The 24,058-nt window shown below is 32.9% G+C and overlaps 1 protein-coding gene across 2 annotated transcripts; it reads right to left on the reverse strand.

The window, feature by feature from the left end:
• Positions 1–3,010: 3,010 nt before the first annotated feature.
• On the reverse strand, positions 3,011–14,327 carry LOC141671422 (uncharacterized). 2 transcript variants are annotated; one of them, XM_074477668.1, is made up of 9 exons: positions 14,161–14,327; positions 13,806–13,861; positions 13,569–13,704; positions 9,572–12,078; positions 7,979–9,078; positions 6,626–6,756; positions 5,722–6,527; positions 4,331–4,443; positions 3,011–3,418 (listed from the first exon to the last, which is right to left on the reverse strand). In XM_074477668.1, the coding sequence occupies exons 2-9, from the start codon at positions 13,857–13,859 to the stop codon at positions 3,067–3,069; spliced, it is 5,199 nt and encodes a 1,732-aa protein (XP_074333769.1). In that variant the 5' UTR covers positions 13,860–13,861; positions 14,161–14,327; the 3' UTR covers positions 3,011–3,066. The 2 variants fall into 2 exon arrangements, with proteins under 2 accessions (XP_074333769.1, XP_074333770.1); XM_074477669.1 differs by lacking the exons at positions 3,011–3,418; positions 4,331–4,443 and having other exon boundaries at positions 5,811–5,945; positions 6,031–6,527.
• Between the last annotated feature and the right edge of the window lie 9,731 nt (positions 14,328–24,058).

Raw genomic sequence — 24,058 nt, forward strand, 5'->3', positions numbered from 1 at the left:
AATGTCATCCTTAATCACAGCCTATATTGCAACAAATAAAGCACCTACAAAGTAAATTTTCTTCCATTCTATTATATAACAACAAATTCAAACTATATCCGAGCACCAAACTCACCTCCCCATTTATTGCTCTTCTCATCTAAAGAAATCCAAGAGTGGAAAGCCAGCAACTCTGCAAATCATCACTCCCTACACCGAGATGAAAAATCCAAGCATCAATACTTTGCATCAAGTAAGATGACCAATCAAAATTTCTGCTAAACCCCTTCTAGTCCTAATTCACAATAACCCTCATATTTCCCAGCAATAAGAGTAGATATAGAGGACAAAACTGCAAGTTTAAAATCTGAAGTAACACTACAACAATATTGCCAAAAAAAAGTAACTACAAGTCTAGAACTATAGTACCATACTTTAAACATTGCAGAGAAAAGTAAATTAAACTGTACTATAACAATGCAAAAATAAGTAAAAATCACCTATTTCAACAAGTGTGTGCCTGTGCCCTATATAGATTTTGATGGCCATGTCAATATGGAGGAATCAGTAATATGGTGAAAGATATAGATTTGCAGTTGACAACGCAATACCTGCATAGCTGATTGATCTGTCTGTATGGAGTCCATACTATGGACAACCGCCTGATAGATAAACCATTGTTGCCACATTAATGATGGAGGATTCAGTAATATATGGAGATAGATAGATTTGCAGATAATAATGTAAGGCATAATTCATACCTGATTGATCTCTATGGACGAATCCCTGATAGACATTCATACCTGATAGGCATATACAATCATGCTGGTTTGAGTACAAGTACAGGTGACATTCTTCCCAATTATTATAAGTTGGAGTTTCGGACCAATGAGACAGTGAGCGTGAACTGAAGTGGCAATATGCTGCAGAAATCTACCTAAGTCTCTCTTCATTAGAGTCATCATACCAAATATTGACCGACACACTAACAATAAGACCGTACAAGTTTCCTTCAACTCACTATACCTTGGATAGTTTAATGAGCTAACACCATTGACGCGCAAATGGTTCCCAAAATTGAGTCTCCGAGCAGGGAACTGCACAGGCAATCACTAGGATAGTCGGATTGAATCTGTGCTATCTTTTGAAGGTTTCTTAAAGGGCAGTCTTGAGATGTTTTGCAGGTCAAAGCAGACTTGTACAAAAGAAATTTAGCCGAACTCAGATTTTGCAACTGAATCATACCTAAAAGAGAGCTGTAGAATTTATGGGAACAATTTCTTTCAAAAAAATTAGTTTTTATAATACAGGAACCGAAGGAAGGCGACTGAAAATTCAAAATTCTTTCCCACATAGAAACGGGAATTAATACAACCTACATTATTTACTTGTAGAATGTAAATTATGCTAAGGCATTGTAGCAACATATGGACTAAATGAGGAAGCTTTACAAGAACACAGAGCATACTTCTGAAAAAATTCAAGGTTACAGGGATTGATGTGGAAATCAATACGCAACCAAACACAAGCTACAGTGGGAAAAATACTTTTAAGAGTAACCTCAAGAGACCGGCACAAGTAAAGACCAAGGTTGATCTACTCAACTTCAGGCATGAGCAAAGAATCATATTTATATTAATAAAAATAGTGAAACAAACAGATGTAGGCATACCTGCTTTAGAATGTTGTCGCCGAACAATCTATTCAAGACATCCTTGGTTTCCAGGAATCTAGACATGGTTCAGTAGCTTATCATTGTATTATGGCGACTACACATTACATGGTGTTCTAACGCTGAAAAAAGACGTCTCACATGTAATGTTCCGTCCCATACTATATTACTTCTACCAAATATGTTTTACGTAGTCCCATATATGTTTTGTTCCGATGAGTTAAAATAAAAATTCCTACATCAGTTCATAACTTAAAATCGACTCCTTAAGCAACTTCAACATACGAAGTCAGGCACACAACTTCTCCTAATATCAACTTATATTGCATCCTTTTGTTCTTTCACCGATCCCTTTATATTCCATTTACTATTTTCCTATTACGCTCTTTCTCTTTCCTCTTGGGGTTTCCCACACTATTTAGTAGCCACATAAAATTGAAACTATGTATTCTGTACATTAAAATCTGTAATTAAATAAAATCCGTCAATATTTTATAATAAACGAACTACCTAAGTTAGAAATTACAATTAAATGAGTTATAATTATACTTAAGAATATACTTAGGGTTGTAACTGAGACCAACTTCACACACGTTAAGTTTTTTCAAAAAAAACTTAGGTAAGCTAAATCTCGAGCTCGGACCAAGTTACCTAGCTCAAAACACTATTTGTGAGCTGCTTGTAAAATAAAATAGGATTAACATTCATAAGAGTAACTGAAGAAAGAATTAATTAAATCATAGATAACATGTATAATTTTTTCTCAATTAATAACACCACATGTCTATACATGAACATGAATTTAATGGATAATAGTCTTCAAGTTTAATTTAGTCAAACTCCAAGCCGTTCATCAGCATCTTGACACATTTACAACCCTAACTATCTTTTTGACAACTATACACTATTTAATTATAATAACATAAAAAAGTAACACAAAATTATATAACAACTAGATTTACATATTTAAACATTGGAAATGATAGATAAATTTATATGTTATTTAAATATTGGAAATGATATATAAAAATATATACGTTGTAGGATACCAGGATCTTTTAACAGAAACCATACATGGGTAGAACACTGAAAGTTGATAGTCTTGGCACTCTTATAATATTTTAGTATAGCGATATAACTTCAAACAAGCAATTTTGTAATGAGCTGTAAAGGCATAAAATATATGCACCACGAACACGAGAGAAGTAAACTAGCTCATTCAGATTACCAAAGGAAGAGATTACAGTTTAAAAATTAATAAGCAAAGGAAAATTAATATTTTTTTGCTCATTAGATCCAAACGGCATAATTTTATAAAATTTTAAATCAAGAAAGACAACAAAACTATTTTCCAGCACATACAAAGGCACAAAGGTATCAACATATGAGTAATTAAAGTGTACAAGAACATACAGTTAAAATTTTGCAAAATTTACACTTGTAGCAGAGGACTTTCCATATCTCAAGCTAGCTACATTATCAAGTAAAAGTCTGATTGATAAGGACTGATGTTCCTTACTCAATAAAGAAAACCAGTTTCTTATAGAATCAACAGGACCAGAATCTTTAACAACTTCCGAAAGCTCGTTATTTCTCTTAAAAATTTCTTCGAACCTGAGGGGAACAACTCCAAGTAAAGCAGTTATGGTTGCTATTTGAAATGGTAATTCTGTGACAGCCGAGGCCTTTCGGTGCAGGAATGAAGACAATCTACCTCGAAGCGTTTCAACACCAGTATCTTCATACCCATTTGCATCAACACCAAGCCTACAAATGGATGGTAAACGTCATCAAAATACAAGCAATTAGGAGTGAATTAAAAATAGGGTTTTTCTAGTGTGTGCCCATGGGCACATGCTAAGCACTGAAAATATAAATTTAGCTCATTTTGATTAGTGTAGTTTTTGTGTATGCAGGGGGGGTCCACCATTATTGAGAAGTAGGGGCCAATAAAAATGAGCTAAACTTACGAAATTTAGTGCTGGGCACACACTAGAAAAACCGTTAGAAAAATGATTTCCTAAAAAGAGAAATAAAGTTCAAGGCGGCCGGTCTAATACTCTATTTATAAGCTAAATTAAAGAAATTCAAAGGGTAAGAGTGGTAATAGAAATTTTGACGTGCAAGCATAAAAATGACTACTCAGTAGTACTAAAATATATATCAATTGAGGTAATAAAGATCTATTTATTGGTCAAATCCTGACATCCACCTCATAATTTATACACCATAAGAAGTCGAGCTTAATTGGTTACAGTATAGAACTCGTATCACAGGTAATACATATAAAGTTCTTTAATAATTTCCAAATGTCTCTACAATAAACACGATAATAACAAACAAGGGAGAAGACTTATATTAAACATTTAAAGATTTAGAAGTGTAATTTTCAAGTGGTCGAGGGAAAAGATTTAAATGAGGCATAATTCTAAAATAGTACTACTGATATAGCATAAAACCTATGCAGACATTAGTATGGCATCTAACAGAGGACGGGATTCTAACACAGAATTACACAGTAGCCCAAACCCATGCAGAAGGTTAAAACTTTCCTTTTTTGTAATATATTTTATATATCCTGTATATATAAATAAGCAACATACCGTACACAATAGACTAAAAAAGAAATAGGAGGGACTAATTGTCTAATGACCAGAGATAAAATTAAACATGACTTACCTCCCCAACTGGCCCAGTAGAACAACAATAGCAGGCACGAGCTTCTCAATGCCACAGGAATCAAGTATATCCAAAAGTTTCAGAACAATATTTGTGAACGACCAGCTCCAGTTCTGCAAAGCAAGGGACAAAACGGATTAGTCAAGTGAAGCCAGGACAAAAATAAAAAATCAAAACTAGAATGTAAATATTACTTAAGTTTCAGTTAAAAGATGTTCAGATCTCACTAGCTTCCTATACTGGAACCACCACTTTATAGTGTTCAGTGTTCAAAGTATTAGGATCGAAAGACTAGCAACATCTTTGAAAGAAAGATATCAAAATGTCTACATTAATTCGTCTCCTTATGTTGTAGTGGTACAGGTGAGCAGTGATGCAAAAAATTATAAACAGACATGCAAGCTATCCAAGTTAAGATCATATTTAATAATCGAGAGAAGAGTCACTCAAGCATTTAAGACTGATAAAATAAATTTGGTATTATATTTATAAAGTATAAATAGTGACTCAAAAGATCATTAATCCAATTATTTAAAAAAGGTTACAAGACTCTAAGCAAGTACTCCGGTTTACCCCCAAAGTACAGACCAATACATCACTCTCACCAATAAGAAAATTGTTCTAAAGTCCTAGGCCAGAAGTTAGGCGTGTCCCTCCGCTCACTAGAATGTCAATTAACTTTATATTCTCTTCTCCTGTGATTTTTTAATTTTAATTTCACATTTTTATTTTAGCAGGGTGTAACGTGTGTGTGCATGTGTGCATGCGAGGTCACGTGTGACACACATATAGACATGAGTTTATATAATTTAAGGAACAGCCAACACAAAACTCAAGGCACCGTGCATCCCTCCAATCTAGAGATTTCTGGAGCAATGCATAAAATGTCTGCATGTAAGCAAAACAAACACCAACGCAAGCAAACTAAGATTATCAAAGGAAAAAATTACAAAAAATAAGACACAAAGAATTTCCATTGCTTTCTCACTCAACGAAATTCAGGTTGCATTAAAAGGCTGCTTGCTTGATAAAACTTGTAAAGAGCTAACGGTGTACATCTAGAGTCCAGTTAAACAGTTTCAATAATGCACTCCCCTAAAGCTAATGGGTATGCAAACCAATTCGGGATGCGGCCAAAATATAATTTTGATCATCCAACTGTAAAAAATTGTTCCGAGAAGGTAGTAACGAAGAAAATGGCAAACAATACTCAGATGGCTGCAAAGTCTGGTGAAAACAAACACTTGCCAATATGTTAAGTAAGCTTACAACTAATAAGCAGATTCCAAAAAAGTAAATCATATTATAAAAAGTAATCATCTACTGATAAGCTGATTCACCAACAGTAACTTAATTAAAAAAAACATACACAAAAGGTGTGAGAATTTTACCATGTAAGATGCTAGCAGCTCAAGTAATGACAGGACATCACCCAGATATAACAGAGTCCCGCAGGAAACACCTTCTGACGAAGTAGACACTCTAGCTTTGTGGGAACAGCAGACTTCAAACTTACCACATTGGACACAAGATATTCCTCCACCTGAATTTGGTTCTCTATTCTCATTGCTACCCGGAGCTTCGTCATTCATATAAACAGTTACTTCCCTCAGGTCTTCAAACGAGACATTGGATAAGACATAGTTATGAAGTTTTTTGATGAGCAGTGAAACTACTACATCAATGGGAATAGCACTCACCACATATGGACAATTCGTGCATGGGGGGAACCCAAGCTGTACCACGCTCGTTGATGACATTTCCCTCTCGAAAACAGTAACTAATGATTTTAAGACTGTCATGGATAAACTGTGGTCACAATTGTTTAAGTATTTAGCTCCAGAAATATACGCAAAAACATGAAGGATAGCAAGTGTTGATGAGTCAATTTTTCGCATCTTCAACAGGTTGTACGAGGTCTCACATACAAAACCAATATCATCAATTGCTAAACATATAGATACTAATACCACGGATGCACTAATCAACTGTTGATCTGAAGCCGCTTGAAAGGATAGCATATCCCCATCACTCACAATAATGTCACTTTTAGGATCATATAGAGGCAATGACTCGGACAATACATCATCGCGATGTATTAGAACTCTTCTATGAATTAGAAAATCTTCGATGAGGCTAAGCAGCTCATCCAAGTTCAGTAATTCCTCAATACTTCTTGTCTCTAGATCATCCATCACTGCAACAAGAGATTTTTTTAAAGAATAAAATAAAATAAGTCAATGCAGCATATAAAATTAGAAATCAAAAATCAAAAGCAGGATAAAAGCAAAATACCTGAGTGCACTTGTTCAGTAAATAATTCAAAGGAGCGGACCAACCCGCCATCACTGACGTTCTTGAAGTTTTCCAATGTAAACTCAGGAACGTTTTGCAATAACAGTGAAAAGAACACGCAAACCATTTCCCTGGAGAGATACAGCAAAAACAGTTTAAGTGAACTACACTAACGACCTATATAATTACAAAAGTGAAAATTTTCACCAGTTACAACATCAAGGAATTTAACTTATCACGAAACAAAAAATTTCATTCTCTATCTCTACTTGAACAAATATAACCCTATCTTAGACCAACCATCACTTTCTAAATTTTATGAGATAATTAGATTGTTCATTTAATAAAAAAAATATCAGTCGAAGGTATAATCATTGCAAGTAAATTCTGAGAACATTCCTGTAAAAGCTGCCATATAAAATACCTTGGTTTAAAATATTTTAAATAGTATGTGGTAATGTACCAATTCGATCTATAAATATAATAGATTTATAAAAGTATCTAACAATAGCTAACACATTTGGGTTTTAAGTAATTTACGAACAAGTACTAACTTACTGTCAACAAATCTGTTTAGTTCAATATAGTACTGCAACATAACGATGTGCTCTTTGATCAACTATTGCAAGTAACTTTTTTTTTTAGTACACTTGACCAAATGTGTTAGCTATTGAACAATATATTTAACATTCCTACATGTACAGAGGACCAAGATTCTGTTCTGGGTATGAAACTACTTATCTTAGATTATAAAAGCTGACATAAATATATGCAACTAAACTGAGAACTGTATACACAAACAGAATTTGTCTTTTAACAGACACATAGATAATATCAGAAAACAGGACTGTAGAGCCGGAGAGGTACAAAAAATATGATATGCAACATCATAAATGCTGACACATCACACAAATTACATCAGAAAATTATCAGGGCTAAAGATATAATTTTTGAGCGAGTATTGCAAGTGTTTGCTTATAGTATTTCGTACACTTGATTCAGTACCCACTTGCCAGTAATGTATTTAACATACACATGTAGACCATTATCCTATGCTGGGTACAAAATAACATATCTTAGATATTAAAAAAATGGCGCGTAAAAATATGCAACTTCAATAATAAATGTATATTAATACCTCTAAGGTATCCGATCTTATGTTTGTATAAACATAACTTATGTCTCTAGGAGGACACATAAATTATATCAGTAAACTAAAACTAAAGAGGTACAAAAGAATGTAACTAAAAGAACATGTCAAACAGCAAATAAGAAAAGTAAGATAAAAATAATACCAGATATGTAAAAACGGTTGAAGAGAAATAGATAATGTATACCGAATGTATCATTTACCTGGATAGAAGACCTTTGACCTTCGAAAGAGTTGACATGACCTGAACCACATGATCTGTTTGAGGCAGCATAGAGCACTGGGCCATACACGTTCTTGTAGCAGATAATATCTTAGTAATGTTCTTATCACTACTTATATCCGAAAATATAACATAATAGCGAAGACTGCAAGCAGGCTGAGATTTACTTCCACTTGAAACATTGAGCCTTTTATGACCTGTAAACGTCTGCCCCAAATTGCTTGGGTCACTTGCATGACCCATATCATTTTTTTCCATAATCTCATGAGAACCAGTGAGACCTAGCTTTTCTGGCAATGGCGGAACATGGCTAGTCCCGGAGGTATAGGCATTAAACTTACTGGAATCAATCTCCTCATTAGGGCTGCAAAGTGACACCAAACTATTACTAACTAGTGATACAACATCGATGTGGTCATTATTACTATTTTCATGTGTTCCCACGCGTAAAGGCTCTATCACAGGAAGAGTTGGTGACAAGGGCCTTTCGATCGCTACACGATAAATTTCTTCATCCAAAGGATCATCTAAGGACAGCAATTTAAGATAGTTACCATCCTCCACTTCATCAAAACTACCCAAACAATTCCTGTTAGCATCCCCAGTTTCTTCATTGCATGCATAAGTAATCCCGGTCGCATTAGACATTGGTCGAGAATTAATATTATTGTCAATCGGCTTGCTAATATTATTAAACGGTCCTAGGACAGTCAGCTGTAAGTTTGTTGCCCCCTCTGCCAACTTATCCATCTCCCCAGCAGATAAAGCCCATCCTTCCTGTGATCCCAGCAACGCTCTATCAGGAAAAGATGCTTTACAAGAATTTTTCGCACGTGTCTTTAACAGTGTTTGTTGGGAACCTCCAAGCAGAGGCAACAATTCAGAGTCAATACCTGATAGGGGTTCAGTACATTCTTTAGATGAAAGTAATGGTGCAGTACATTGCTTGCGATGCTTGAAAGTATCACAAGCATCCAAGGTTGAACTAGACTTCACAAGTTCATTTCCACTATGATGTACCTGACATAGTTTTTCTTCAGAGAGTTTTCTTTTTTTACCTTGTCTTCTAACATTGGAATTCTGCAACCAAATAAAACATTAGTGTTAAATAAACACCAGCAGAAACACGTGCACGCTTTCAAGGTAAGAGGATGGATCAAGTAAAAGCTAACATTTTAGAATGATGTGCTAATACTATGAAAGATATAAGAACTTATGATATTAATAGATGAACAATACATAAGTTAGACTAAAATATTTTACAGGGGTGAAACAATGGTTTCTGCGAATAATTTATATAGGAAAAGTTGGTTATTCAGTAGAATGAGGAGCAACATTGGCTTTAATTGACCTACCCAATCATTAAATTGAAAAGCCTACGTCGAACTCCCTATATCAACTACTCTGCGACGTTTCTTCTGAGGCGTAGGAAACCAGTACAGAATATAAGAAAATACTTTTGTTCTCTGTGATCATTTGATGACATCTACATAGCCTCAAAAAAACAATTAATGCATAGTAAAATTTAAAAAAGAAACAAGAATCAGATGATCAGCAAAAATTAGAAACTAACCTTTTCAAGGTCATTTATACCTACATCCCGGTGTGACGAACACTTATCTAGTATGTCAAGCTGATTAGTGATTCCAAAAAATGCCTCCTTTATGCGCCGGATTTCTTGTTGAAGTAAGATATTACGATCCTTTTCCAATCTCGCAACTTCTTTTGCATGCTTTGTTTGCATTCTTTCAAGCTTCAATGATTTTCTTAGCAGCTTCATGTTGGTTGCATCAAAATTTTCATCCTTTCTTTCAACAGTATTAACCATTTTCCCCGAGGCCGCGAGTTCCTGCATCTCCTTCTTTAGTTTTTCTGTCTTACATCTGTTATCTTTTAGTTCATCAGCTAACTCCCGACACCGCTCTGTTTCCATTTTGGCCTTCTCCCCATATGTTTCTGCAACCTTTCTCTGATATTCTGCCTTTCTCATCTCCGAATCAGCCCGCTCTTTTTCCCTCTTTGCCTCTTGTTTTACATCCCTCAGCTTTTTGATTAACTCTTCACATTGTAAACAATTAAATACCATCATAGATGCCCTGGCTTCTTGGTCCAATACCTCTATGTGAGGCCCTCCTTTCAACTTAACAGCTTCAAGACCCAAATGTTCAACAAAAAGGTCACCAGCATTGTTCCCTGTACTTCTGGAGGACACATGTTCCGCTATTTCCTTCTGCAATTTTACAATCCTAACTCTATCTTCTTCCAACTGCAAAGATAAAGAATCAGCACGAGCGCGTTCTTCCACAATCTCCTTCCTAGTAGTTTCTAAAACTTTACTTTGCTCTTCAGCTTTAGCCATCTCCATATCTGCACGTTGTGTTTCTATGATCACCTTCTGTTTTTCTGTCTCAAGAATTTCATTTGCCTGTTGAACTTTCAATGCTTCCAACTCCAAATTTGCTTTTAATTCATGAACTTTAGCCCTCAACATCTCCAACTGCAGACTAGCTTCCTCAACCTTTTCTCTTTCAATATCAGCAATCCTTCTTTCTTCATCAGCCCTAGTTTTTTCTGTCATTGCAATCTTCTGAGATTCAATGACTTTCTTTTTTCCTGCCTCGACTTTTTTCTTTTCCGATTCTGCTCTTCTTTTCTCTTTCTCAGCAAGCTTCTTGAGCTGATTGATTTCAGCATCCTTTTTGGAGACAAGTGATTGATAAAGATTTACTTCCTTTTTCTCATCTCGAACTGCAATTTCTTGCTGCAACAAATGTATTTGAGACTCTAGAGCAGAGATTTCAGTCCCCAAAGAAAGACGAACAGCCTGTTCTTTTTCTTTTAAAGATATCTCACTGTCTGCAAGCACTTTATCAGCCCTACATTTCTCAGTCTCAGCTTTCTTCTCCTCCGAACCTGCTCTCTTTTTTTCTTTCTGAAGAAGCTTCTTAAGACGATTTATCTCTGTTTCCCTCTCAGATACACGCCTTTCGTAAATAACTGTTTCCTCGTTCACATCTTGAACTCCTGAGACAACCTGTTGCTGCAATAGCTCTATATGAGACTTTAGGGAAGCGATTTCATTCTCAAGAGGAAGTCGTAAAGCTGTTTCTTTTAATTTCATCTCTTTTTCTTTCTCAGCAATTAATTTTTCAGCCCAGCCCTTTTTTTCATCAACTTTCTTCTTTTCTTCTTCAGCTTTATTTCTTTCAGAATCTGCCCTATCTTTCTCAATTTGAAGAAGCTCGTGGAGCTTATTAATTTCTTTTTCCTTATTAGAGATGCAGTCTTGAAGAAGAATTATATCCTTGTTCACATCCTGAGCTCCCAAAACAGCCGGTTTCTGCAGAAGTGCTATCTGTGACTTTAGTGAAGATATTTCATCCTCTAAAGAGACTCGGACAGCCAATTCTTTCACTCTCAACTCTGTTTCACTCTCAGAAAGCACTTTTTCAGCCCGATTTTTTTCATCATCAGCTTTCTCCTTTGCTTCATCGGATTTCTTTTTCTCAGAATCTGCTCGATCTTTTTCTATCTGAAAAAGTTCTTTGAGCCGATTTATTTCTTCTTTCTGCTCAGAGACACATTCTTGGAGAAGAGTTGCTTCCTTGTTTGCATCTTGAGCAACTAAGACAGTCTGTTCCTGCAACACTTTTATCTGAGATTTTAGAGAAGAAATCTCACTCTCCAAAGAATCTCGAATAGTGGATTCATTCATTTTCATCTCTCTTTCATTGTCTGCCTGAAGTTGTTCAACCCTGGCCATTTCTGCCTTGGCAGTTTCCAGTGCTTCATTTGCTTTTTTTAATTCAATTTCAGCCATCTTCTGCTCGTTCACAGCTCTCTTTCGCTCCTTCTCAAGTTGCTCCTTCAGAATAGATATCTCCTTTTCCGCTTCAGAGACACTTGCCTGAAGGTCAGCAACTTTTTTATCCTTGTCTTCAGATCCAGAACAATCCTTTTGCTTCAAAGAAGATATCTCAGACCTCAAGGAAGATATTTCATTCTCCAAAGTATCTCGGCTAGCTAATTCTTCGATTTTCTTCTCTCCATCATCTGCTTTCTTACGTGCTAGCTCTAGTTCTTATACAGAAAACAAAAAAAAACATTCAGAATCAGTTATGATGCAGAATAATTGAACAAACAACAATCTAGTAAAAAACGTTGTCTTGACAGTAATTTATGAATTTGGTCATCATACAATGACCTTGAAAATATACAGATGGGGAACAAAGAACATATCTACCAAAAGAAAAATAAAGCCTTGTAAAAAGTATAAACAATCAAGGTTAAATCAATCAAAATAATTTGAATTTTCATTTAATATTTCAACAAGAATAAAAAATAAAAAATTCACGTAGTCAAGATGCAGATGCAATGCAAGGCTTCCTGATGTAGTAATAAATGCATAAAACTTGTAAACAATGATAGTACAGGAGCTTAATAATTCATAAATAACAGAAAGAACTTAAATTGCTAAACAGCAAAACTCAACATATAGACCATAAAAGTCTGAGAATAATCATCTTTTAACTTCATCCCTTTTATTACCTTAATTTATGTTAATCAGCCTCCAATAAGGAGTGTTAGACTCAAAATTTCTGAAAACTGGGATATGAAGATCATGTCCAATATTTGAACACGGATAAGAGAACACAACATAATTTTTGAATCAAAAAGCATATAAGGATGAATTTCATAGTATAATAAATGATGAAACCTAAACTTAACATTATTTCGTAAAGTTATTTGCAAAATTGGCACCTATTTCTCCTTTTTTATTACTCCCGTTTTTTCCTTTTGCGTTCTAAACTCATCTCTCATGTTTTTTACTTGGTCTAAGTGTCCATGTTTTACTAACAGAATCTAACAAATTTGAATGTCATGTTCCTGTGATAGACATTAGACATGTAGAAATAAGAAATTTAGACAATACCCCCCCCCCCCAATTTGTGTAGTATTCCTAAACTAAACCTCCAGACAATGCGACTTGGGTGCTTCTCATTTTAAAAAGTTTCTATCTATACCTTCATCACGTTGTGGGTTTAAATTTAGCAAGATTTATAATTTTGGCAATTGTGGGTAGCATTAATTAATTATGTTGAAATAAGATATAAATCTGATCCTGTGTGCATACCCTACAGAACACCACGAACATCTCAATGTCACAAACTATACAAAAACCTAAGAGAAAACTACAAAAACCTTTATTAATTATGTTGATACGAGAATTATATTTGATCTTGTGTGGGTAACGGCCCATGTTTAAATAGGCCCAACAGGTTACTCCAGGAAACACACTACACTTGGGTTATTCGCTAAAAACAATATTTCACATTTTTTCTTTTTCTTGTAATCTATGCACTAGAATAATCCAATTTTCTACTCCTGTTAACTTATTAGAGTACAATCTCAGACAGCTTTCGTGTTAAATAAAAAGACTCGAAGGTTGGGACGGGAAGTCTATATTGGTATATGCTTATATCTACCAAATTCCTGCTATCATCAACTGCACAAATTGCATACACATATAAATTAGCCATTAATAAAACTACATTACATGGCATACATACCTGCCTTGAGCTTAACATTTTCAGCATCAAAATTAGTGATTTTTTCCTGAAGAATTCCTATAGCCTTCTTAAGAAAATTCCGACCCTCTTCGGACTTGGCAAGCTTCTGGGACAACTTTGTTTCTTTCTTTTGCAACTAGACACTCCAAAACCAAGACACTATCGTCAATTGTCGGGATTTCCTAAAACACAATATATGAATTAAAGAAAACTAGGAAAATAGTTAAGAGAAATTACCAATTCACAGCAAGGATTAACCGGGACATGCCGCACAACCGCCTCCTGCGCCATGCCTATACAATTATTCAATTAGAATTAATCTTCACAAATCATTATGGACAAACCAAATGTGTGTGTAATTGCAAACATATATACGTGTGGAGAGAGGCAGGAGGAGAGAGAGATGGGGGAGAGAGAGAGAGATGGAGAGAAAGAGGGAGAGAGAGAGAAGAGAGATGGAGAGAAAGAGGGAGGGAGAGGGAGAGGGAGAGGGAGAGAGAGAGATAGCGAGAGAGAGAGAGAGAGAGAGAGAGGGAGGGAGGGAGCGAGAGAGAGAGAGAGAGAGACAGAGAGAGAGAGAGAGAGACCCGACCTTTTCGGATGTTAAAACCCAAAGATTTGATACGCAAATGTATATGAATTGAATTGGATTGAAAATTGTATATATTTCTTTAGCCGGACTTGCCTAAACCCCTGAATTTAAAGCGTAAACCCTTTGCCTGCCTTCGTTAGCAACTAGGGATGGATGGAGTATTCAAATCTAACTGTGCTCGTGTGGAGGGCCGTAGGGGTAAGGAACGGGTCACAACCAACCGGACCGGATTGAACCGGAACCGAAAGAACCGTGAATCGAAATAAAAATATTTTAAGAACCGAATCGGACCCGTTTATATGTAAGAACAGAACAGGAACCAAATCGTAAATTTCGGTTCGGTTCTTAACCGGATTTTTTTTATTATTTCATAATATTTTATATTCTTAATTTTTAAATTTTGACTAGTCTTGATTATTTATTAAGGGTAACTTAGTAAAAAAAGATTTTTATTAATGGTGGATCATTTTGAATTCGATTACTTTCTAATATTTAAGAAGAAAAATATTTATAAAAATATTCAAAACTCCATAAATATTTAAAGAAACGAGTAATACAATAAAAATCATATTTTTCTTAAAATTTATTAAAGTATTATAAATAAGAAAACATATTACGTAATATATATACATATATTTATAAATATTTTTGTATTTGTTCATTTTTATAGGGTTCGGTTCGGTTCGGTTCTTACGGTTCTAGTATGTTAAGAACCGAACCGAACTAAGAACTGAAATTACTAGAAAAATAAGAACCGAACCGGACCCGAATTAGTTGAGAACCGAACCAGAACCGCAATTTTTGATCGGTTCGGTTCGGTTCCCGGTTCAGAACTGGGAAATGCTCACTCCTACTCTTGGGTTTCAAAGTTGTGGAAATTTTAAAACAAGTAATTTATGATTTAAAATTAATAAGACTTAAAAGTAATAAATAGATAAATACTTATAAGTTACGTAAGTGTTTGGTTAATTTTACTTATAAGTCAGATTTTTTTAACTTAAATGAACTAAAATAAATGATTTTTAAATATTATTATCTTAATTCATGACTTTTAAATTAACTTAACATCTAAAAACATATATTTAAAAACTAAAATTAATAAAAAAAGTGAAAAATTAAAATAAGTTGAGAAAAAGTACGTCGTTACTAACATTCAACTTATCGGTTTATAAGTTGTAAATCCGACTTTTAAGTTGGGTCGACAAACGGTCCGACATAAGTAATTACGGGCTTATTGGCTATAAGTAGCTTATAAGCCCATACACAAAGAGGCCCATTATTTTTCTTTCCCCTTATTTTTGAAAAAATGACAAAAATAGCCGATTTTTGAATAAATTTAACAAAAATAGTCATTCTGAAAAAAGTGGTTAATTTTGGCCGATTGAATACTCCACTCTCAGTTGGGTATCCGAATTTGTATAAGATACTCCACCGGTAGTTGGGTATTTCATATATAGGATATTCCACTGCCAGTTGGGTATTTTATATAAAGTGGATACTCCACTCACAGTGGGGTATCCCATTGGCCAAAGTTGGCCAACTTTTCAGAAATTGGTTATTTTTGTCAATTTTGTGTAAAAATATGTTAAATTTGTCCTTCACCCCTTATTTTTCCCTTTTCTACACAAGATGAAATTGTTTATTGTTTTAATACTAGGAACTTTTTGTCCGCGCTACGCGCACTCCAAATTTCTTAAATTTTGATTTTTTTTCTCGAAGTTTGTAATTTTTATAACATAAACGGTTAGCTTCTAGTTTTATTTAATTTATTTATTACAGTTATTTAGGTTCCGTTTATTTTGAAATATAAAACTGATATTATAGTTTAACGTTATATCTCAGTATTTTATTTTAGTTTTATTTCTCTCATATTTTATAACCAATTAAAAGTCTCTTAACTCATATTTTAACATTTCTCTTTTATATTTTTAGTAGTGAATATTTTAATAATTTGTACAACAAAACTGAGTGTATGTAGTAAATAAAACATTTATTCATAACTCTCGAGAAACTATAGCGTTAAAATTTTATGATCGAAAAGTTTAAGGTTTCATCAAGAGTTTATTCATAACTCTCGAGAAACTATAGCGTTAAAACATTGTATCGCTTTCTATAATATGATGTAATATATTATAATTATAAAATTAGTAATCACTATTTTTTCTCCGCTAACACAATATTCCGTCCACAACTCATATAACTTAAAATTTATTCTAAGAATTATGCAAAATTCAAATATTTTCAACACATCTCATTTCATTTATTACGTAATTAAATTAAACAATAAACTATTAAGGTTACAAAAGAATGTAAACTGTCATAGTTATTTTTTCTACCATAAGTCTAGAACCTCAGATGCATGACTGGGTAATTAAGTTTGCATATGGAGCAACAAAATTGAATCAATGTTTGCAGCAATGTAGGAAATTGAGCAAGGTCACAGTTGAGGAACCAAACTGTTCAATGTGAGCAACCAAACTGATCAATGTTCACATCCTTTTACTTTTGTTGCAGCATTTACATGTCATAATGTCACAATGTTTGCCTGCAATATGTGCATATGAAGATGCTTATAAACAACGTTTACCATCTAAGCATGGTAGAAGTAATACTTGAGAACAAAAGAATTACACATATGTGGCAACTACTTTTTAGAAGAGGTAATATGAGATTTTGGACATGACTTTTTTGCTGCTAAATGTGGTGGAAGTTACCTGCACTTACCACATTTTATGGTAACTAACTTGCGGTTACTTAACTGCACATTCTACAACATGGAAATTGCTACATTTTATGTGCTTATATAAGGGTTATTATACTCACCTCAAACATACAAACAAACACAGAGGAAAAATTATTATTGGCGGATCAGAAATGGCTTCATCCAGTGTAAAGAGGAAACGATGGTCAGTGATGCAAAATATGACAATGCAAGAGTTGCAGACATTGGCTGTCACTTGCGCAAATATCAACACTGATTTGGAAGACGCAAATATTTTCTTCTCAAAGTTGTATGCATCCATAGAAAGTAGGCAATCAGATTTGTTTGCTCGCTCGGTTGGCCTGGAAGAACAGATCAAGTAATATGTACATGTTTATATCTTTTAATGTTTTACTAATGTTTGGTAATTATCTTTATTAATTTTACATCTCTCCTTTACAACAACATAGAAGATATTTTGCAGAATGGATCAAGAAACAAGCGTGGAGAATCATCCCAAAGCAATGAAGTAATACCAGCATCATATATGAAAAATCAACCTAAATTCCTAAGTGATACATCTTCATCTCTGCGTGGGCATGAGACAACCTTGAAATTGACTGCTGCAGAAGTGATGAGTGCCTTTCAAAAGTTTGACGATGGGTGGAAGGAACATCTTGCTAATTTCAATGCTCAGGCTGCTAAGTTGATTGAATCAATTGGTAGAATTCGCATATTAATGGATGATTATAGTCGCAATATATGTTAAAACTTCATTTGATTATTAGAAGAATGTTAGTATGTTATTCTGTAATCAGGTTTAGTATAAATTAGTAACAAAGTTGTTATTCTGGAAACAGTGTTTGTAACATTATTGGATCAAAGTGAACATTGTTGTTATCTATAATTAAATGATATCATTGTTGGATTACATATTGTTTCATGGTAAGATTATTGCTTTATTGGATTTCCACTTAAATCATGGCTACATAACAACATGGATGGTTTACAAATTTGTAACATGTCATAAGAAAACATTAAAGTTGCCAATGACATATAACAGATGAATAAAACATCCATACAACTCAATATTCAGGAAAGAAAGATTGGCTAAATACTTAATTTTCAAAACAATCCTCTTTAAATTCATATCAAGCTTTTATAATGCAAAATAGCAAACATTAAAATATTGCAATGCCATATGTAAAACTTCACGCGAATAGTTATTTATTTAGACCAATCCAGCAAGTATCCTGTAAACACAATAGTACAAAGAATGTTCATTAGAGTTTATACCTCTCAAATTAATGTTTATGTCTCATATATAGTAATAATTGACATCTCTAAAAGAGTGTTGATACCTTTGCCTCAACACTTCAATAGCAGGATGATTAATATTGAAATAAATCCGCGAACATGATGAACTTCTTATCTGCAGTGAACCTGTTAGAAGCAATTCAGCGATAAGCTTTAGTTGACACCATGAAAAACTATTACATTTTGTAGTAAAGATATGTAGATTAGCAGAAAATGGAACCATTGTGGATTAGTGGCCTCATGGTTGTCAAGATAACTATTGGAGGATACCCAACATATCCCTGAAGTGCATTTGCTAAATCAACAGTAAATTCATCCCAAGCAAAAATCTTAACCACGTTGCTGAAATGGAAAGAAATATAATGAAACTTTCAGATAAATATTGTTCAACACTGATCGACACTACATTTATTACTGAAATGATGGTCTTACCTGCCATCAAACAACTCAAATCGAAGAAACTTTTTCTCGCCAAATCGTGTATAAACTTGCTTCATTGGATCAATATTCTGAGGCATGCCAACAATATCTACAAAATAGTTACTATTTAGCTTTTTCAATCATGAATTCAATTAAAAAGAAATATGTGATAATATTCAAAAATACCTATAGCATGTACAAGCGGCACATGTTGAGAGAGTGACATTGCAAGATCAGAAATCTCAGGAATGGTTTTAAGCTCAAACTTGTGCCTTGGAATGGTATTTACTTCAAACAGAATAGGTAGGATAATGGTATCATGTAAAAAAACAATTATCTTATCAGTAGATACAGGCCTCATAAGTCCTGCAGGCTCCATTACTATAAAATTATGAATATCATATATGTTTCCTTCAAGTATGATATTGCTAACATCATGCCAAATCACACGATTTACAAATGCAAAGATATGGCAATCCTGCATAACAAAAGCTCGTTGGAAACTCTTCTATACAAACAATAATCATATACTACTACTACACAAAGCGCAAGACAGTACCTCTGAATCAAGCACAATTAGATTAACACCTTAGAATTGTTGAATGCGAGAAAATGAAGGCCACATCCTAGTAATACGTACACGAACCCTCCAATCAGTCCTAGTGCTATTAACCAATGCAAGGTTGTCTTTCATGGCAGCAATCACAAAAGGTTAACTAACAACAAATTTTTCTTAAAGGGTTATTACTTTATGATATTCATATAACACATGAAAACTATATATACATATATATATATATGTGTGTGTGTGTGTGTGTGTGGATTAGTACGACAACCATGGATTTAGGTACATGATTGATGTTAACATAGTTGGCGTGATCTTTAGATAAGAGTTTGTTAGGATTTTACTTCTCCATTACAAATGCAATATTTTGCAAATAATTTTAGTAAGTTAACGTGGTATCAACATGACCTTAAATTTAGGTTAAATTGTCTTATACAATATTCACGTAAATTATTTCATTGGAATTATCATTTTCGTACATAAAAACTCGATTCGTACGTTAATTATGACGAACTATGGTTATTATTAATTTTAATTGTGATGATATTATGGCGTAAAATAGAAATATAAAAGTTCATAAAAACTAAATTTTTAAAAAAATAGTAGAAATAAGTCTTAATGTTTGAAAATGTCATATAATTTTTTTAAGACTGTAGCATGCGGTTAAAAAATAATACACTATAATAAATAATAAAGACATTTATTTTTTTCTATAGTTGAGATATTTAATATTGACCCAACATTTGATAACAATTGTTCGAATTACATCTTATTGTAAAAAGATATTTAATACAGGTCCAAAAAATCTTATCAGATACCAAATGTATTTTGGAAACTATTACAAATTTTACATGGAGATATGAGAGAACATGTATAAAAATATGATACACAATCTATTAAAATCAATCGTTATTAGTGTTGTGTATTTTGATGATATATTAGCGTGAATTGGCTAATATAAAACCTCATACAAAACTATTTAGAAATTAATTATCTCAGATAAATAGTAATATTTATAATCCAGCGAATGACATATTCGGACAAATAAACTATTTGAAATATAGGAAAAATAATTTGTAGTATTATTCTGTTCAAACTTTGGCATAATGTTTTACAAATTAAATTTTTTTATTGGAAAAATAATAACAAATATTCTTCTCAAATGTAAGTTTGTACATTAATTATTTCATGGGCGTTATCATTTCCCTACACCTAAACTGGATTGGTACATCAATTATGAAAAACTATTTGTTAATCTATGTTAACAAATTGTACTTACAGTAATCATTTCCTGCATAAGCAATTTTAAAACCTCAAAAAAATATAATTTGAAATTAATTATCTCGATTCGGTAGGAATACGTGTGATGATATTATCTTGATCAATGCAAACATTTATTCTCATCAAATATGGTATTGCAATAGTTTATGTTATATTGAATTCTCTTCCAAATTGTATGAATGTGAAAAAAAATTGGAACAACAAATGGAATATCTATTGCAACTTTATCATGGGAAGATGACTAAATATGGATTCCAAAATAACACATAATCTATTAAATACAACGGTTATTAGAAATTTTCACCTCTGATGATATTATGACGTAAAATACAAAACTAAACGTTCATAAGAAAATATTTTAAAATAAATTATCTCGAATAAGTCTTAATGTTTCAAAAACAAATGATTTTTTTAATTTTAAGCCTTTACCTTAGGGTTAAAAAATTAAAACAATACAATCAATAATAAATATATTTATTATATTCTGTAGTTGAGATGTTTAATATTTAATAGACATTTGATAACGATTGTTCGAATTACTTTCTGCGTCAAAACTTTAGACATAAATATAATAAGTCTATAAGCCTATTATTATTTTTATTCAAATTAAAATATAAAACATCTTATTACAATAACATATATAATACACCTCCAAAGATTTACAAAAGATACCAAATACTTTTTTTAAACTATTGAATGCTCATACATGAAGATATGAGAGAACATGTATAAAAAAAATGACACATAATCTATTAAAATCAAAATTTATTAGTGTTGTGTATTTTAATAATATAAATAGTAAATTTATAATCCGTATTCAGGGCATATTCAGACAAATAAACTTCTTGAAAATTATTCAAAATTATTCTATAGTACAATTCTGTTAAAACCGCGGCATAATGTTTTCTAACTTAAATTTTAATATTGGAAAAATAATAACTTAATATTCTTCTCGATTGTAAGTTTGTAAAATTTACACATTTTTTCAAATACATAATTTGAATGCATACTTAAAATATGTAATCTTAATTAATATTAATAATTATGTAACCTAACATGTAAATTTTATTACATCTTTTCCATTAAATAAGCACTTATTGTAATTACACATGGAGAACCGTGTTGATTGACTTTTGTTCACTTGATCAAAATAAACCCCTGCATGCAAAAGACCATTCTCATCAATACTAACACCGAACAAAAACTCCAAACTCGGCACAAACAATCGTCAGGGGACTTTTGATTTTCATCATTCTACTCAACTCATGGAGGTATGTATACTCTGTCATTCAATTAGTAATGTGATGAATGTAGATAAATCTCTGTTTTGTGTTAATTGAATTTGATTTGACCAATCTTGCTCATCTTTGTTTACATATAAGTATTCTGAATAGTCTACATTCATGGTGCTATAAAATTAGTTATTAACATTAAATAGATTTGTCATTATAATCTGATAAAAAGATTGTGTATTGATTCATATTGGGTATTTTTGTATACAGTATTGTCATATTATATGTTGACTTATATGTTGCAAAATCATTGTAAAGTGTTTAAGTATGTGGTTTATACAATCAAACCATTTTGGGTCGAAGTGTATGTTGTGATCTTGGGATAGTTGGTTATGTGTTGGGACAGTCATTATCATATTGCACATAGGTATATTGATTTCTAATCCTTTATGTTGCAATGAAAAGGTATTGTCATCTGTATATTGACTTACATGGTGCAAAAAACCATGTAAATGTTTTAAGTACCTGGTTGATAGTCACAATTTGTTTTGTCTGGAAGGGTGTGTTGTGATTTTTGTCTAAATATGTTATGTGCCGGGACAGTCATTAAACAATGTTGAGTCTGGTTTTTTTTATTTCTAATCGTATCCCCCATGACTGCCTGGACTTAGCCATTCATTGAACTGAGTTTTGTTGAACTCAACATGTTTTACTAATTGGAATATTATACTATTTATGTAGTTGCTAATAATAACTATTTTTATTATTCAAACGCAGCATAATACCTGTGAACCCATGAAGATTCCATCATTCATAGTTCTGTTTGATCCAACTATACTTGAATTGGTAAATAACTTTATATTTTGTTTGAATATGTGATCGTGCTTGTTAATTGAATTATTGAAAGGCTCTTTATTTACGGTTGGAGAAATTACCAGCCACTATTGTTAGTCAATATGGTGGCAAACTTGTTGTTATTGGACACATAATGCTACCAAATGGCGAGAAGCTAGATTTTACTTATGATAATAAGAGTGGCAGGCTAATTGTACTTGGGGAACTCATCCAAGTTTACCCAAAAGGAAGTGCTTGTAAGCTTCTTCTCTGTTTTGAATCTAAAGGAAATTACTGGGGTCACATATTTGATAAGACTGGATGTGAGATAAACTATGTCAAGCCTGAAGATCCAAATCTCTATGCGGCAAAGAGAGGTAATACTGTCTTCTGCTCTTCAATATTTGGTTACACATTGAAAAGCCGATCTTAAGTCATGATCGTTATTATAATGTTTATACACATGATCAGCCAATGTTGATATAGCTGGAGTTAAAATTCTAGTTGAAGCTACTAAGAAAACAATCTATGATGGCATAGTTGTAAGTTCTTTTTTCATTAACTTGTAATATGTTATGCACATGTGCTTTTTTTTTATAAAATATAAAAACATAGGAATAATATGATCTAACTCCTATTGCAGGATATTCCACATCCTTTTGTGGCACGATATGGCAAGCATATCCCAGAAGTTGTTCTCTACTGTTTCCCTTTGGATACAATGTTTACAGGTTATTTTTGCGATTATGAGAAGCAGTTCTTTGCTCTCTATAAAATTCCAGCAAAACTTAGCCTCAAATGGGAGATTTTATAGTGTTCATAAACTAGGAAGCTGGTCGGTTTGATGCTTTCATTTTTGACAAAGATGGAGTGCAGAAGTTGTTTGAAGATCAAACCCCAGAGGCTGGTGAGAACTCTACTAATAACAAAATTGTAATACAATATGGTTATATTAATTGACAATAATTGCTTACCTTACATAACTTCTTTTTAATTGATTAAAAGATGATTGTTTGACCACATTCTTTCACACACATCTAAATCTTAATATGATCTTTATCTTAATGCATAGAATGACCAGGAAACACTTCAGGGATAATGCAATGGAGATGAATTGGTCTGAATACATCTCATTACTATGCTTTCATTTATGCTACTTTTTTTAATGTTTGTAACTTATGCTCTCGGTTTCAAGACATGTAATGTTCATACTTTAGCCAATTGTTGTGGCATGGATTTAATTCGTAAACGTAATGCATATATATTGGGATTTGTATGATCGGCTATTACTGGATTTAAATATTATATGATAACTATTGGTACACACGCCATTGGGCATATGTACTGATTTCTTCCATGCTTAAATTAAGGTACTTACCTAATCATAACATAAATTCATGGCATAAAAATACAGCATTTGTATATTTTTAATATGTTCAGTTACACTTCATTTGTTAGACACTAATACGGGTTTGGTATTGTTTTGGTACATCATTAGCTACAAATCAGGGATACTTTTAGTTAATGAAGATTTCCAACTAATCACGT

This window comes from Apium graveolens, chromosome 7 (genome assembly GCF_009905375.1).
Source record: "Apium graveolens cultivar Ventura chromosome 7, ASM990537v1, whole genome shotgun sequence".
NCBI lineage: Eukaryota > Viridiplantae > Streptophyta > Magnoliopsida > Apiales > Apiaceae > Apium > Apium graveolens.

What these genes read in the sequence shown, in the direction of transcription:
- LOC141671422 (XM_074477668.1), bottom strand. Translation starts at nt 13,859, where the DNA reads ATGGCGCAGGAGGCGGTTGTGCGGCATGTCCCGGTTAATCCTTGCTGT. An exon ending in AAATGTTAAGCTCAAGGCAG is followed by an intron (nt 12,079 to 13,568) that starts GTATGTATGCCA and finishes TTTCTGTATAAG; the next exon opens with AACTAGAGCTAGCACGTAAG. An exon ending in GTATAAATGACCTTGAAAAG is followed by an intron (nt 9,079 to 9,571) that starts GTTAGTTTCTAA and finishes ATTTGGTTGCAG; the next exon opens with AATTCCAATGTTAGAAGACA.